The sequence below is a fragment of the Chelon labrosus genome (genome assembly GCF_963514085.1).
Source record: "Chelon labrosus genome assembly, chromosome: 9".
Taxonomy (NCBI): Eukaryota; Metazoa; Chordata; class Actinopteri; order Mugiliformes; family Mugilidae; genus Chelon; species Chelon labrosus.
The window spans coordinates 18,751,629-18,769,794 of NC_140359.1; the positions used below are offsets into that span (position 1 = coordinate 18,751,629).

The 18,166-nt window shown below is 41.0% G+C and overlaps 2 protein-coding genes across 2 annotated transcripts; one reads left to right on the forward strand and one right to left on the reverse strand.

The window, feature by feature from the left end:
* The first annotated feature begins 494 nt into the window (after positions 1-494).
* Positions 495-13,861, forward strand: smarcad1a (SNF2 related chromatin remodeling ATPase with DExD box 1a). The gene is made up of 23 exons (XM_084552066.1): positions 495-1,054; positions 2,192-2,330; positions 2,414-2,528; positions 2,965-3,034; positions 3,299-3,393; positions 3,532-3,633; positions 3,968-4,046; positions 4,745-5,445; positions 5,954-6,150; positions 6,749-6,839; positions 7,179-7,278; positions 7,549-7,608; positions 7,934-8,009; positions 8,111-8,246; positions 8,337-8,468; positions 8,840-8,935; positions 9,772-9,889; positions 9,986-10,101; positions 10,339-10,527; positions 10,617-10,735; positions 10,940-11,122; positions 11,229-11,338; positions 12,581-13,861. Exons 1-23 carry the CDS (start codon positions 943-945, stop codon positions 12,640-12,642), a joined length of 3,198 nt encoding a protein of 1,065 aa, XP_084408192.1. The 5' UTR covers positions 495-942; the 3' UTR covers positions 12,643-13,861.
* A 71-nt stretch (positions 13,862-13,932) lies between these two features.
* On the reverse strand, positions 13,933-17,787 carry prf1.5 (perforin 1.5). The gene is made up of 5 exons (XM_084551271.1): positions 17,365-17,787; positions 16,796-17,071; positions 16,325-16,596; positions 15,825-15,966; positions 13,933-15,680 (listed from the first exon to the last, which is right to left on the reverse strand). Exons 2-5 carry the CDS (start codon positions 17,063-17,065, stop codon positions 14,793-14,795), a joined length of 1,572 nt encoding a protein of 523 aa, XP_084407397.1. The 5' UTR covers positions 17,066-17,071; positions 17,365-17,787; the 3' UTR covers positions 13,933-14,792.
* Positions 17,788-18,166: the final 379 nt, after the last annotated feature.

An 18,166-nucleotide genomic window follows, 5' to 3' on the forward strand; every position in this document is an offset into this window, starting at 1 on the left:
ATTTGAGAAGGTGCATTGGCTTTAGGAGCCCTGTGCACAATGTTTCTCCTAACATTTTATGCACACAACACACTGCAGTAGGCCTATATGTAAACTGCATAACAAGCCATCATCTCTAGTTATGTGTTTGCAACTTAGACGAGAAACTGTGGGCGTGTCATACTCTTTTAAAAACCACACTTTGGATTTCAGAAACTTATGCAAACTTACAGTTAATGATCCATGTATTCAAATAAGGTGGTTACATCGTAGTCTTACCACAAGAACTAGTTACTAACTATTATCTTACATCACGACATTACAAGTTTCATAAGCGATGCAGAGATTGCGGTTAAGATAATTCACCTCCCATTCTTCTTCCTAGTTACAGAATACCACAAAAAAAGAGGGTGTGTGCGTCTAAAATGACACAGCAACACATCATACATTAGACTACTGTTAGATTAAACCAAGCCAATCACTGGGATAGTGTAAGGAATGTGATTGTTGTTTACAGTTCAGCTTTTAAAACAGCTTTGGAGCAAACACGGAAGTATACCACAGTGAAGTCACTATCTTGACTTCCGGGTGAGTCCCCGCCCACTTCTTCTTCTAACCAATGAGCGATTTCGGCACAGCATCCTGTAGGGCCGCTGGAGTTCGCGGGAAACCGGCTCTGTAGTATTAGGGATACAACCGAACATCATTTGACTTTGAGCTGCTGTTTTTCTTGTTAAACCTGTATGTCAAAGAGCAGTCCACTTTGAACGAGTACGGCTAAAAACGGAGCAGTGACATAGCTTTAAATCCGCGGCCTTTGCTGCCCTGTGCGCTATGCTAACATCTGACGCTAGTTAGCTGGGTTGTCACATTGTGCTTCATGCGAGTGGACAGAGAAAACACCGCTGACTAGGAAGAGACAAAGGGCTGTCGCTGCCCGTCACGGAGGAGACGCGTTTTAAAATGAGCTTGTTTAATTTAGACCGTTTTCGTTTCGAGAAGAAGACGACGACGACAGACAAAGACCAGGACAGCGGCTCTAAAAGCCCAGAGTCTGAAAAGGAGAATAAGCCAGGTAACTAGCAGCTACATGTCAAAGCTAGCTTTCATTGTTGATAGCCAGATGTGTTAAACATGCTCTCGCTTGTCTCGTTTGCAGCTCAGACAGACTACACAGCTGTACTGAAATAGACCTCTTCGCATTGTTAGTATTACTTATGATGCTTTTTAATACGTTGGGCAACTCTGACTCTGCTTCTCCTTCACAAATGGATATTGTGGCTTTGGGATAATGTCACTCCATCTTTTATCTTCTAAGACCAGACAAAGCTTACATTCAATATTATGAGGAGGTCTGACATGCCATCTCTAGTTATAAGTACTTAGAGCCACCCCAGTTTCTGGCCTGGGTCGCTTACACTGTAAATCCTCCATATTTAATTTCACCCAGATGTCTGTGCAGATGGTTTGATTGATTATCAGCAAAATTGTGACATAGTTCAAACACACTGATTCATTACTTTGGTTTTCGATAACATATGAAGACGTGGCCGTTGTTCTCAGGCGTCCTCTCCTTGCTATTAACGGCCCACTTGCAGTATGAAGAATTACATTATGCATTCTGTAGATATCCAACCATTGTTGATGGTAGTTGAACCAATGCATTCCCCAGTGCGTACCGTTTTATTTGACAGAGGAAGCGGAGTGGTACTGATCTCACAGCGGCTATTCTTGTGCCTACGTGTTACCATGACTCATTGCATGGGCTCCCTCTGGGTTGGCGCCAGGAACAGCGTCAAACAGAAACAGCCTGCACCGAAATTCATAGCAACAGAATGATTCAGTTTCTGCTGGTGTCAGAGAGTCATTTCAGCTGCGGCACCATCAGTGCATGTTTGCTCTCGGCAGCTAAGGTTTGGGATCCTCCTTGCAAGACTGATGCAGCTGCAGCCTCGACCTCTCTCCACTGGATTCCCTTCTCCTGTATCTGCTTTGTAATAAAACTATTCGGGCTGTCTCTCTGTACACCACAGAAATAATCTCGGCATTAAAATATGCAATTCTTGCTTTTAGAAATGTTAGCTTGCAACACAATCAAGCAGGGGATTTTAAGCAAGAGCCAAGAGCAGAAAATTTTTGTGTGATGATCCTGTGTCATGTATAACTTACAGAAGTGCACCGCCCGACATGTTTTTACCATTATGTTTTATAGCTCAGATGAAATCTGTCAAAGCTCCACCAAAGTCCCATGCCCGAGGAGTGGTTTTTGACGAAGTCCTGACCATTGACTTAGAAGAGGATGAGGGCCTCTCTGAACCAAAGACCAAAATATCATTAACCAGTAAATCCAAGTAAGTTTTAACTGAACTAACAACATTTCCACTTTCCTGCTTAATCATACTGTTTTACAGATTCTTATTTTTACCCTCTATAGGACTCCTGTAGGGAAGGCTTCGGATTACACAGATGATGAGGACAACGAACTGGATGAGAAAATTAACAAAATACTGGAGGTTTTGCCTCATTTGTCGAGGAAGGAGATTTTGGAGGTGAGTCTAGTCGAAGTGGGAGAAAGATACGATGCAGCTAAGTATTGCAGTATATTGGGCATCAATATTTCATTGCTGCACAGATGCCAAGTATTTCTTTAGAGTAAGTGTTCAGAGTTAATGCTCAGTGTGTTTGGTCAGTCCATCTGCTTGACTGAACAGACGCTGACAAAATTTTCCTTTGGGGACGTATTGTGCAGTTAAAAATAAACGTTATAAATGGCAAGTTTGAATATCAAGAGTGTTTAAAATTTCAGTATATAATATATCATAATATCAAAATGGCTTTAACGCAGTGATCATATCCTGGTGCCCCTGGTGATTTACACCCTTAGACTAAAGATAATGGCTGCAATAGAGATTGTTCCTTAGACAGAATCCAGTTTTGCATCTAATTGTGCCTTGTTCAAAGCGCCATATTGTGTTTCCTTTTCAGGTGATTGGCAGCACAGCCACATTGGATGGGGCTGTAGCTGCCTGCCTTTTGAGATTTGGTGATAAAGAAGGTAAATTCCTCTATCATTGACATGTAATGGCTATGTTATTACTTGTTACCTGTGAGACTTTCTAGCATGAGGAAGTTTCACTTTATAGTCAAATTAGCTTCCCAAGAACAAAACAAAACGGCTATATTACAAGACTCAATTGCTGATCCATGTATGCAAGTGTAAAAAAAGAATTGTAAAATATTACAGTAAATACACAATCTGAAGAATTGTATGTTTTCCCTTGGCTGCTTTTATCAACCTGTTGGCTTGATTTGAGAACAGCACCAAATCAAGGCAGGAAGAGAAAACAGGACGAACCCAGCAGTTCTCAGGACAGTGGTGAGAGTCAGGCGAGCAAGAAGAGGAGACCAACAGTTGTAAGATTACCAAGACTGCATTCATAGTTTATAAAAACATTATATGTTATTCTGATCCATTATTTTAGTGCCACTAATAGTTGGTACATTGGTTGGTACAAACAGGCATTTACCTTTTTTTCATGTTTCAACTGAAAGGCCTCTGATGAAGAAGAAAATACAGCGAAAGAACCCAGCTGGGAGAAGCAGGAAGCCATGGTCAGAAGACTCCAAAAAAAGTTTCCTGACCAGGACAAAGAGGTGAAGAAGCACCCAGTCTCTAACACATGAAGACATACATGCTAAGACTGAGGTGTTGTTGGCAAGCAAGCTAACATGTCACGTCTGTAAGGCTAATGCCTTGTGCAAGAACTATTAAGAAAGTGTGAACTAGGTACGATCCCATTGTAGAGCCTCACAGAAGTTAGGTGGTCAGACAGTAGCTGATAGGTTCCCAGATTGTAAAGATTTTGTGATACGTCCATTTGTATTGAGAAAAAAAAAAAAGGTTGGCTGATTGTACGTCTCCTTCTGGAAAAAAAAAAAAAAAAAAGATCTTGTGTTGTAGTGCTGATCTGCTGTCTGTTTGGTGCAGGAGCTGCGGATGGTGCTGCAGGAACACGACTGGAATGCTGAAGATGCGCTGCAGGTTCTACAGATGTTCTCAGATCCAGGTGCAAACACAACAGCTTTCAACAGCATCTTTTCACTTATGACATTTATATCATGGTTTGGCTAATTATTCGATTCTTATTGGCTGCAGGGTGTCCAGTAACACTTGGAACATGACAAATACTAAGTAAATCCAGTGGAACCGACTGTTGGTCTAAAAGTAGTAACTGTAGCAAAAGGGACACAGTCAAGGTTGCAACTCGTCAACAAGCTAATATCTCTTGCAATATATCTAGTCTGGCTACCACCATAGAATGGCAACTGTATAACACATAAGCTGCTACACTGCCCCTGTGAAGTTAATGCTGGTTTGTCATGTGATCCAATGCACATGACCCATTATTAGTTTGTAAAAATCTTGGTATTTATTGAGGGACAACGATTTGGCTGCCAGCTTGTTAGTCTGTTTATTAAACATACAGTGAAAACAGTTAAACCCTTGGGTGCTGACAGGAAAATAAAATTATGGCTATTAAGATTTTGATTAAGAAACACTTGAGGATATAGTTTCAATGTCTTGTATCTTTTTCTTTGCAACTTTGTCACTGTAGCACAAGCAGCAAAATGCCCTTTAAGTTTTCCGTTGCACCCAGTAATATCTTATCGACGCCGCATCCAGTATTATTAAATCTTTAACTAAATTGCATTCAACTCATTGACTGATTCTAATACAGACTTGTTTTTTTTTTACTGTGGTCAGATAATACCAGTTTCAGCTCACCTGAATCAGAAGAAAAGAAAATCAGTAAATCCAAGAGCAAAGACAAGTCAAGCAGGAACCACAAAGAGTTTAGAAGCCACAAGCATAATAAAGATGCTAAACACGTGAGAAATCATAAGGACTCTGAGGACAAAATAGTCATCAGTGAAACGGAACAGGAGAGTACTGAAGATTCAGACGATACAAAGGACAGTGAAGACGAGTCAAGTGCTGAAGACAGAAAACGTTCAAACAACAAAAGCAGCACTTCCACTCTGTCTTCGTGGATTAAAAGAACTTCTGATTCGCCGTCTTCATCCTCCTCCGCGCACAAGGCATCTACCTCTTCGTCCCTGAAGGCGTCCTCTTCCACCGCTGCCGCCCAGACACTGTCCAGGTTTGCCAGTGTGACCAGCATAGCCAAGAAGCAGGCAGCGGAGAGAAAGAGGAAGGCGCGCGCCTCAGATGAACGCGTCAGTTCGGAGGGGGAAAATGACGACGAGGAAGACACAGTAAGCACGGAGTTTGAGGACTCGGATGAAGAGCTGGACCTTAAAGCCGGCATGACGGACCTGAAGAAGGAGATGCTCAAATTCTTCCAGGAAGCAACGATAGATGAGCTGTCACTGATTGCTGGGTGCTCTGTTAAAAAGGCACAGAAGATTGTGGAACTACGGCCCTTCAATAACTGGGAAAGCCTGGTGAGAAAACATGCGTAGATTAAGTGAGAAAGGTTATGTACTCATTTATAGTCTTAAAACATCCTGTTGAACACCTGGAAAGAGAGACAGCGCTATACTGAGACAAGTTATTCCATGCACTACATGTTCAATATGTGCAGTATTGTTCAACATACTTTTGAATAAACAGTGGTACTGTATGTAACTTTTTGGACTTTTGCTAAGCTAAGCATGGAGTCTTAAAAGTCGGCAACCTCGTGTCTGTTGCATTGCATTGTGGGACATTTATGTTTTAATTTGCTTGCACATTTCCTCAAAAATAGTATGCACCTCACGTACCACTGGTTTCATTCTAAGACGTGTATGTAAAGACGAATCACACGCTCAAAATACATATTTTAAACATTTAACATTTTTGTCCCAATGTGATATCTAATGTCATGTCAGAAACACAATAGATAAGTAATGCGCACTGTCTACACCCTTGCTTTACTGCGTGAGTTGTAACTTAATGTTTGTTCTTCTTCAGATTGAAGTCTTCCATAAGGACAATGGACTTTCAGACAGCTTGCTGCTGGGCTGCAAAGTCGTCCTCAAAGAACGGAAAGTTGTCCTGGGGCTCATGACCAAATGTGAGACCATTTCTTCAAAAATGTTCAAACAGGTCACTGAGGTGATGGAGAAAGGCACAGGGTCCATGAAACAGCCCAGTGTACTCAACAGCCAGTGAGTAAAAATTCACATAACGGACAGTGGTTACAGAAAAGTGCATTTATTCAAAGTAAACTTGCTCAGTGCCATCCGTTGGGTAATTAGTGGCTGGTGTTAGGTGTCATCTTGCTTCTGTACTATGTACAGACATATCTTATATCCAGTAGTAAGTTCTGTAAAATGAAACATGATTGTTTAATTTCAGGTCATAGATTGTGTATCTTGCAGTCAGGGACGGTGTGTAGATACAATTTTAAGCATTTATTACCAGTTAATAGAACTTTTCAATGGACTTTTAAAGTACTTTTATATTATAAATACTGTATATAGGCTTTTCCCACATCTTAACAGGAAAAATTGACATCACAAATACGGGCCAAGAACACAAACATGCCAAGCTTAAGAAGAGATATCAGTCGAAATGTTATGGCACCAGAAGACTAAGGCACTTTGTTACTCTTGTTACTCTTAAACACCTTAATCTTTATTAATACAAAACATGTTCTTTGACTGCTGTTACGTGGGTAATAGTTTCCAAAAATTATGCATTAGGACTTCTTAGAGGTGTAATGTCTGCTTTCTAAACATAAGTCTGTCATTAATTGTCTTACAGGCTCCAGCTGAAGCCCTATCAGCTGATTGGTCTCAAGTGGCTGTTGCTTCTGCATGAACACAAACTGAGTGGTATCCTTGCTGATGAAATGGTAAGGCAACCGGCCTGGTGGGGTTTGACATGGGTCGAGGGTGAGGTGTTCTTTGTGTGAATATGAGGCCGTCCTGCAGGCGAATAAACAGAAAAAGTAGGGAGGAGAGATACAAAGCAGCAGAAGATTTAATGTTGAATCCTGATATGTTCAGTGAGAGTGAGATTTGTATAGTAAAACTGCAGTCTATCAACCTATTCAGTATGTGAACGGAAACACATATGTTCAAAGTTTTTGATTATTATTATTTCCGTCGACCTAGCTTTCTTTGTTGATTTATCTTTGTGTTTCATATCTAACGGTATCTTTCACCCTCCCTCGCTCATTCCTTCTCTCCAGGGTTTGGGGAAAACTATTCAGGCTATATCATTTTTAGCCCAGTTATATCAGAATGGAATAGAAGGTCCTCACCTCATCACTGTGCCTTCTTCTACACTGGGTAATAAATCACACACTATGTGTCTTTGTTTCATTCTCTGTAATCTAACAGCATACAATCACTGTAGATAATTAATATAATGGCATATATTGTTTTACATACAACATTTTATGTGTTGGGGGGGTGAGTAAATTACTAGTTTAGTTTCTGGAACTGCCCTGTTGTTTGTACAGGCTGCAGTATTTAAATCTGTTTCTTAAATGTCGTCTGTTTTTTCTTTTGATTGTCTCCTTAGAGATTTATGCCATTTTCCTTCTCTTTGTCTTGTAGATAATTGGGTCAGAGAGCTGAAGCTGTGGTGCCCAGACCTCAAAGTTCTAGTCTATTATGGTGAGACACTTGATTCATCGTTAACATTACATTTTTACTGAGTGTTTGCACAAAAAGGATCTAATGATATGCTTAGTCCATGACCACCATCACTGTGTTGGTGATGAATGTTGCAGTAAGGTACAAATAGAACCTGAACCATAACCTATAATAGTAGGTTAACATTGTGCTACATAACTGAAACTGTGTTCATTTTATTGCTTGAGAATCATCGTGCATTGCCTTATTGTCAGTCACTGTGCTAATGAACTGTGAATATGTAGAACACACACATTTTCTCACAGTTTGAAACAAAAGCAGAGTGTCTGCTCCGTGTTCTTTACAGGATCTGTGGAAGATCGTCGCTACCTCAAACATGACATCCTAAATCAAGATGTTGAGTTCAGCGTCATTGTGACCACGTAAGCTTCCAACCACGGACCCCTTCAACCATGGGCTTTAAGAAGAACCTAAAGCGATGTTTCACTCTTACCTTTGCTTGTGTCTAATTTGCTGTTTGCAGGTACAACTTGGCCATAGGAAACGAAAGTGACCGCAGCCTTTTTCGTAAGCTGCGTCTTAAGTATGCTATATTTGATGAAGGCCACATGCTGAAGAACATGAACACCCTGCGCTACCACCACCTTATGGCCATTAACGTTAGTTGATCTTCATTTCTTTAGTCCTTCGTGTATCTTTTATCACAATTCCTGTGTCTCACCAGTTGCTCTGTCTTCATTTCCCTGCAGGCGGAGCACCGCTTGCTGCTGACAGGAACTCCATTACAGAACAACCTCTTAGAGCTGATGTCCCTCCTGAACTTCATCATGCCTTCTATGTTCTCCAGCTCCACTACACAGCTCTCCAAAATGTTTTCCATGGTGAGAATGTGTGTCATGTACGTTTTTGAGAGATGCTAGGTATGTCTTTTGAACTGGCTGGCACCAAATAACTGCATGGAAATAACCTGAAAATACAAAACTGTTTGTTTTTGATGTTGAGAAAAGATATTCTGATATGAAAACATAAATTAGAATAGTTGCTCCGTATGCAAAAACACTATTGGTGTTTCACAGAGTAAATAATACTTTAGGTATTTTATATTTAGAAAGAAATACCTGGTTCAGTTCTGTTGGAGAGATCAAATAAAAGCTATACCAACATCATATTTACATAAATGATGGTGTAAATCTAGCTCTTTATTTTTTTCCTATCATCTAACCAAAGTGTTTAATGTTCTGTTATGTGTCAGAAATCCCATGAGGAACAGAGCCGTTTTGAGAGGAATCGTATTTCTCAGGCCAAACTCATCATGAAACCTTTTATCCTGCGAAGACTCAAGAATGAGGTGAGTTCATGAGGGATACTTGTGTGGCACTGGTGTGTGAATATTACAGAAGTGAGAACTTTGATTGTATGCTGACCTGCAATAACAATAAACGTATTCATTAATTTGAATCCCAAAAGTATAAAAGCCTTCTTAAATAACATAAAAACTACTGTCAGGAGAAGTTAATAACAATGACCATCTTGTGACAATTCGATGTTCTGCTGGGAAATGTTTGGACCTGGCATTCATGTGGATGTTACTTAGACATGTAGCACCCACCTAGACCAGACCAGACACCCCCACCTCATAGCAATGATACTCCTTGATGGCAGCAGCCATCCCCAGCAGGATGCAGCCTGACACAGGCACACATGCTAAAACGCTTTAGGAACAACTCAAAAAAACATGAAGAACAGCACAAGGTGTTGACCTGGCCTCCAAATTCACTAGATTCCAAACCGATCAAGTATCTGTGGGATGCACTGGAAAGAGCCTAATCCACAGAGGCCCCTCCCCTCAACCAATAGGACCCAAAGGCCCCCACTAACAACATTCTGTTGCCAGACACCACAGGACACCCTCAGAAGGCCCATGTCCATTCTCTGATGAATCATAACTGTTTTGGAGGCACAAGGGAGACCTACACAATATTAGGAAGGTGGTCATAATGTTGTCTGATTGGTGTATATCTATCTACCTGCCTATTTGAGGAAATGCAGTATTAAACTATTCTGCTGAAGCACACTTGCGGAAACGGTTGATTTTCTTGTTTTGTTTATGTACCACTACCAGTGATTAACTTGGGATTAATCATTAAATACAGTGGAAGTAGTGAAACTAATGGTCTTTTGTAGGTCCTCAAGCAGCTGCCAGCAAAAGAAGAGAAGGTAGAGTTCTGCCCGATGAGTGAGAAACAGCAGGCTCTCTACAAGACCCTCTTCAATAAACTCAAGGCTTCCACCAATGGCGAGAGTAAGCTTCGCTTAAGTGGATCACTTGTACGTTGCATTTTTTTGTGAGAACAACAGAAATGTTTGGTTAATAAATTCATCACCATTTCCTCTTCAGAGCGTGAGCTGTGTAACGTGATGATGCAGTTGAGGAAGATGGCCAACCACCCTCTGCTTCATAGACAGTACTACACCACAGAAAAGCTCAAAGCCATGAGCAAACTCATGCTCAAGGTCAGTCTACTCCCTGGCAAGCCCTCATTCGTCTTTTCTGCTGTGATTTATTTGCATCCGAATTGTTTTTTTGTTTTTTTTTGAAGAAACCTCTCTAAATTGTGCTGCACAGGTTCAGCAATCTTAGCGCTTGCGTTTTTATGTTGACACTAAACTGCATTTTCTGTGTATTCAGCCTGAATTATTCAATTATTTAACTCTTACCACTGTATACAATTTATTTTTGTGCCTCCTCAGGAGCCAACGCACTACGATGCAGATGCTGCTCTCATTCAGGAGGACATGGAAGTGATGTCAGACTTTGAACTGCATCGTCTGTGCCAGCAGTACTCCTCCATCGGTTCCCACCAGCTTGAAACGGATCTCCTGCTTGACTCTGGAAAATTCCTTCACCTCACAGAGCTGCTGGCCTCACTTAAAAATAAGGTAAATACAAACGTGAAAAACAAACATTTCTGTGGTTGTGTCTGGAAATACATCTAGTTCTATGGCCTAACTCTCTTGTCGTCCTACAGGGAGACCGAGTGGTATTATTCAGTCAGTTCACAATGATGTTAGACATTGTGGAAGTGCTGCTGAGAAACCTTAAGCATCGTTACGTCAGACTGGATGGATCCACACCCATAGCAGACAGGTCAGACTCAAACACTGAAGTCAGTGTTGTTAAATTTTCTATTAGTTAACCGTGGCCTGTTTCAAAAAGTGTAGTACATCTATTATTCTAGATGTTGTGTTGGGGTGAAAATTGCCGTCAAACTGCACAATATGGAAGCAGTTTTTATTTTTCAAGTCACATCTAACGTCTACAAGGATTTTTTATTTTTTTTTTGCCCTGCAGGATTGTGTTGATCGATGAGTTCAACACAGACCCTGACATATTTGTGTTCCTGTTGTCAACGCGCGCCGGTGGCCTCGGCATCAACCTCACCTCGGCTAACGTCGTCATCCTTCACGACATCGACTGCAATCCCTACAATGACAAACAGGCAGAGGACAGATGTCACCGCGTAGGCCAGACCAGGTTAGAATCAAGCTTGTGTTTTACCAGATGAGGACTACTTGTAAAGAGCTCGCTTAACGTGTTGATTTAGTGCAGAGACTGATTACCCTTGCTGTCTGTGTGTCAGGACTGTACGGGTGATTAAGCTGATCAGTAAAAACAGCATAGAGGAACTCATCCTGCAGCTGGGCAACAAGAAACTAAAGCTGGAGCAGGACATGACCACCGCTGCACAGGGTAAGGAAATGTGTACGCATCCATACTGTAAGAGGAGTCGATTGAATTCACATGTTACCTTAATAAATAAATGCATTAAAGACAGAAAACTTTACATAAAATTAAAACTTATCAAAACGACTATGAAGCAAAAAGCGGTGACGAGTTATTTAGAAAGTGTTTGTAGCCATTTAGACACAAAGTATAGCAATACATGTTTCTTATTTATCTGATTTTGTTAATAGCACAGTGAATATATGTAGTTACTCTTCCAATAATAGACTCTTGCAAATAACTGACAGATCAGTCAGTGCATGTACACTTTTAGTATTTTCCAGTTAAGACATATGGGAAATGTGGAAATTAGTCAGATTTTAGGAATATTCTTTGGGCTTGTATGCAGTCCATTTGGAATACGTGTCTTATTAAGGGACTACCACAGTTGGCTTATACAACTAGCTCTGCGTGTTGTACAAAAAACAACTAGCCACCAGTGCATAAGGCTAAGGCTTAAGGCCTTCCCCAAAAGTTGGGCATCAAATATCTGGTCTGAATGAAGGAAAGATGGAGGCTACTGCTGGAACATCTCCCACTGGTGTGTTTGTTCTCATTAGCTATGCAAACAGCCTTGTAGTAATACAGTCATTTTTGGACAAAAATGGCAAACAAAAAAGAATATTTTGTGCATGTAAACTTAGCAGATAAAGGCCTCACCATCACAGCAAGAGGATGGCAGAATTTTGAACTTGTCACTGTCTTCCTACTCTCTGCTGTTAAGTTATTCTCAGACACTTACACATGTATTTGTTGGCAAAAGAAAGGGTTTATCTAAAAGTCAAAACTGTTTAACAAAAAAATTATCTAAATGGCTAAACTATCAGCTGAACTTTAAAATTTTGGTGAAACGTCCTTATAGCGTCCCGTTTGAATACAGTTTTAAAATATTTTCAGTAATAACATGAGTACACACCACAGTTCAGGAAGAGGAGGAATGGAGGGGTCTTTCTTTTAGGATTTGACCTAATCCATTGCTTTACTTTCAGATATACAGTAAAAGATACTTTGGGGGAAGCGATAAATTATATTAGATAATAAAAATAAGGAGGAAAACTTCAAATTGCATCGTGAGGTAAAACTGCACACAATAAATAAATAAACACTTGACGGTAGAAAACACTTGGTTAGCTATATCTGGGCAATCAGTGTTTCCATTCACATAGAAGCATTTGTGAAATGAAAAATAAAGCCTCATTTGTTCTCCAGATGGTGAGGGGACCATACCTGAAGATATGGCATCATTGCTCAAAGCGTCACTGGGACTGTGATATTCAAACACATGAAACTGGAAACTTTACCAAGACATTTTCCGTTCTCTCGATTCTGGGCAAACTTGAGTATTCTGACTGAAGACACACGTTTGTGTCCATGCTGGATAACTACTGCGAACCCTGTACTGCCATGGGGTAAAAAGAAATCTGATTTACTGTGTACAATAGTAGCTGTGCCTAAAACTATTTTTTACACAGTTTTTGCTCTTACTTTGACTTCGAGACCAGTTTATAAAGGCTAAACAAAGCATTTGAATATTATGCACTCCACATGTTACGTGAGAAGCCGTAGAAACTTGAAAGAGCATTGTGTTGGGAGGTTCAGGGCTAACACGTGATAAAGCAGCATGTTTACAGCACACTATCAAACTTGTTTTTAATGAACAAATGTGGTATTTGAGTAAATATAACATAAGTACTTTTAGATTATTTCCATTCTGACAAAAGCACTGTATTCTGGTAAGGAAAATGATGCTCATTGCCAGTCTTTGATGGATATTTCAAATTCTAATCCACTTACATGAAGGGTGTGGACCATGGAGAAAGGTTTTACGAGCTTTCATTCCAGTCAGTGTTGCATCTCAGCTGAGTTTTTTGCAACTTAAAAAAAACAAAAAACAAAAACAAAACATCTGTTTGTATCAAACCTTTGTAGCTGCTCCAACCAATTAGCACCCTTTAAAGAGCAGCAAATACAAATACATGCTGTTTGCATTGAATTCCTCTGCTACCATTTCTGTTTAAACATCTTTTAAAAGTAGTTTGATCACAAAGTCAGCCATTTATCTGGACTCTCTGTCAGTGTTCAAGAAGTTTTAGTCTTATCCTGACGTCATTCAAGGATGGTTTTCAACAAATGGCTGGGTGATTGACTTAATCGGCATTATTATAAACTGAAAATGCATGGTTGTTTGGGTGTAGCCAGTGTGTTCAACATACAAATACTCAAAATTTGATCAAATTAAACAAAACGTAAATAAATAAAATAGAATGTCTTTGAAATACAGTGCCTGAATTAGTTCCCTCGCTGTTTTTACTCCTTTAAACATTGTGAGCCACACAAGACAGAGAAGAGGATTTAAGGAAGCAGCTGCTGAATTCATGTACTGTATGAGTGGCTAATGTGTTGTAAGTGTACAAGTGTTAACTGAATTGTAAAAGCTTTCATGAAGTCCTTTGTATGTTTTTTAGGTTCCTGTTTAAATTGAATAATAAATATTGGAATAAACATTTGTGTGGTGCCTGCAGAGATCCAAAAGGAAGAGGTGCTATTTGACAATCTTTTAATTTCTTTAATTTATGACACTTTTATATGTTCTGTCAACAGGCTTTTCTAATTCTGGGTTTGACAACAAGAAGATCAATAGTTATGTACATTTGTAATGGGTCACATTTGCAAATCATTTACACAAATTATTCCAAAATTACTTAACAGTTGTATAAAAGATCTCTAAGTGATTATCAATTCATTATCAATGTACATCATTACACAAGCCTTAAAATAACTCAGGGGCGTTTGTCGAAAAAGACAATCCAATTAAAATTTCTTTATTTTACAATGTAGGATGAATGCTCAAGGATTCTGACACATGTTGGTTAATATGAAACATCTACATAGAAAACAACTTACATTTTGGGTTAGGGTTGATATATATATTTTCCTACCCAGGATGGAATCTCATCGGATTTTAGTTAATTTGTGTTAAGAAATAATTTGGGAGAAAAGATGGACAAGTTCGTCAGGGAGCATATATAACAATATTGTTACAGTGACACATTCAACCTTGGTTCTGTTGGTGTTCACAGGGTAATCGAGACAAAGTTCTCATATGTCTTTAACGCTGTGTTCTTGCTAGCACTTTTGTGATTGGTCATAATTCTGTGGGACAAACAGGATTTCAGGAAAGTAGGAAATAATCAAATCGAAAATGGAGCATCAGGGGTGATATATTGCTGTTCTGTGGTTCGTGTACCACTGTCGGGTGCACAGTCCTCAACAGATGCTTTATAAGGTAGTTGTATCAGTCCATGAGTTACGTGCGTTCACAAAGCTATCAGCAATCGGGCTGAGACCTCCCTGACCTCCCCTGACCAGTATACGTCAAAAAAATCCTAACATCTACACCTACTTTCTGCACTCTAATGAACTACTCAGCATTGGGGGAGTATCGTCCACACCTGAACCCTGTCAAGTGGGCGTCACATTTGATAGTGTAGGTGAAATAGAGAACTCCTTTTCTCAGCTGGCAGCTTAGAGAATGAGTTCCTCTCTCAGGAACGACTACACATATTCCTGCTACGTCATTATAAAGCACATCCCTATCCCAGACTTCAAACCTCAACTCTTGACCCAGTTCCACTGAACCAAAGCCGTAAGTGACGTTCCACACCGGGTCATTGTCATCCATCACCGTCTCCGTCTCCTCATAAAGCCCGTTGTAGAAGATCTTCACATAGGCGTCTGTTTTGGTGAAGGTGTCTGCCCTCAGTCCTGCAGCTCTGTGGATTTCCAGTCTGAGAGTTCCTCTTCCAGCCCTCAAAGGACAGCAGTTATGGTCCAGGTTGGGAGTCGGGGAGCAGTTCTTGAAACCAAACTGGTCTTCCTTCAGCTGGTTCTCTTTAATATACTCCGTGACCGTGCTTCTCAGATTAGCACTGATCTGAGGGTCCTCTACCAAATTATGCAGAGGGAAGATGGCATAAGAGACGACATCGGGGTTGTCATGGAGGCTGTTCATCCAACTGTGGTACGCTTCAAGTGGGTCCTGCTGGTAGAGGATGTCAGGGAAGTACCTCTCCCCTCCAGTGACCTCAATCTTATGAGTCATGAAGCCTTGGTAAAAGCCCATGCTCATATTGCCCTTAAGGAGGTTGTCACACTTGTTGGAGAATGATGCATTGCCAGGAATGAAACCCAGAGCCATACGGAGTTCAACATTCAGGCAATTTTTGATCTCTGACTCTGTGAAGCCCTTGAGTGTGGCCAGGCAGGTCCTGAAGGCAGTGATTCGTCTCACCTTACCACCAAGCTGGACCTATCAAACAGGAACAAAAGACGGAAGGCAGAGAAGGCTGAATAGTGACCCTCCCCACGGTCTTGCATAAAAACGACAAAACCAAAAAGTAATTTTGCAGCACAGGAACTACCATATAAAAGGCAGGATAAAAGTTTCTCTGACCTGGTGTATATAGTGTGTTCCATAGGTGTCTATAAGGCGTCTGTATAGGGCTCTGTCCTGGCTTGTATTTAAAGTCTGTGGGAGTCTCTTTAGGTGCTTTGTGAACTCTGCACTCAGCTGTGGATGATCAGCCAGCCTGTAGCTGCAAAAACAAAAGGCATGCAGAGCTCAACCATAACACAATGACAATTTAATCTTGACTTTTCTGTAACAAAGACACCTGCTATCACTGTGGGCTCACATTTTAACACATTGAACATTGAATCATTGGCCAGCTATTATCTGGGTCATCTATCACATTTTGTTCCCGTCCACATTTAACCACTTTCTTCTGTTTTCATGTTGCAGTACTGCATAGCAAGCCATTTATCTCATTGTCACAGCATACATTTGGTTTTGTATTTCAACCTTACTACTACAACATAATTCCATTATTGCTTTCTTAGTCAACAAGCTACATGAAATTCCACCCCAGCTTTACCAGCGCCACACTCCTTTACCTGTAGTAGGTGCAACTGATTTCATGAAGGGCAAAAGTGGCTTTGTCCACACTGTGCTGTGAACGAGCAAACTTCGCCAAATCGGAGCGGCTTCCTCCCAACACTGCCTTGCCAATATTATCGAGGCTCAAACCCAAATCCCAGTTGTTGTTAACCAGTGAGCTGGAGCTGCGCAGCAGGGACTCCACGGAGTGGTGGAGGGCACTAGATAGCTGCTTACTGCAGCGGCTGAAGGGACGCCAGTCGAGCACTGCAGCAGGAAGCCTCTGAATCTGAGTACAAGAGGAAAGGCAGGAAGTTCAATAGGATGCAGGTGCAGCACAGAAATAGTTAAGAGAAATGAGGAATAATACAGGAGAGGTAAGTACAAAAAAAACAGATGGTTTGGATGGAACAAGTGAATTGAGTTTAGACGAAGGGACGATAGTGTGAAAAAAGAAAATGTCATGCAGCAGGTTCAGCAGTTTTCACCTGTCCTTGTTGGAAGCGGTTTGGGCACAGTGTACATGTATGGTTGTCGGCCAGATGAGCTTTGACATTGATGACATATGCTCCCGTTCGACGCATCCGCACCACATCAAAGCCCTCCCCAGCCAGGTTGTGGCCGGGGACAAAAGAGGCTTTCTCACACTCTGAAACTGACCCAGTCCGACAGGCCTGGACTCTGTGGACCACCAATATTACTGGCAAAGCCAATATAAACAGGATGAAATGTCCCCATTGGTTTCCTCCTACATGCATGGTTACCTAAATGTAATGGGACACAGTGAGTATGAGGAAAACAGTTAAGTTTAGAACTAAATCACCACTTTGTATGAAGACATCAGGCCACTAAACACTCCCTGCAAGGGAGTAACTGTAAGGACTTTCTCATAGGGTAAGAAAAAGTGGCTTTATTTGTCTTTAGATACAAACAAAAAGTTGAAAAGTGATGTTATACTACAAAAACATGAGCTTCTAATCCTCGTTGATACATAAATCCTGCCACAGATGTCGTGTCAGTGCTAAAAACATGCATCACAAGAGATATGGACTCTTACCTCAGACTGGATTTGTCCGTTTGTTTGTGTCTCTGCCTTCTTTTACGAGTTGTCAAAGTAGTACTTTTCTTTTCCAACTAAAATACCTACCTTGATTTTAAATCATCTTCTTTACTATCCCCTTCTATGTCACAGCTCACTGTAAACGATGAGCTGCAAACTGACCCAAGTCTTGATCCTGCCGGATATTAAATCGCTTTGGCTTTGTTGGCAGGCTGTGCTTAAAGCTGGCTGTGTGCACTCTTTTAGTCCGTCCTTTGCCTTTTGAAAAAGAAGAAGGAGGGAGTTGCCCTACTGAATTTGCTGCTCTCTCCCTCTTCCCCTCTCTCTCTCTGTCTTTCTCTCTCTCCCCCAAGGCTTTACCAATTTCCTCAGCATGAGTGGGTTTGTTTTCATGTTTCAAGACCCAGTTCTGTGAATCCCTTACTGCCCTATATGTGTGTGTGTGTGTGTGTGTGTGTGTGTGTGTGTGTGTGTGTGTGTGTGTGTGTGTGCACACACGTGCACGTGCACGTGCATGTGTGGGGGAGGGAGATTTTTGTGTAGCCACAAGAGAAAAGATGAACATCAGTCTGAGCACTCTTTACGGTAAATGACTGTAGATGTGTACGTACATGCATGTGCATGTAGAGTTTATTGGTGTGCGTCTGTTCGACCGAATCTATGTTTTATGTTGTTCTTTTGTCTACGTATTGTCTGAGCTGGCCTGTCTGTGTGCTGATAACCCTACCAGAACCATGAGGTCAGCTTTGCCGTTGCCGTTCACAGATGCGGGTGGAATGTCGGTGGTTTTCTCAGTAAG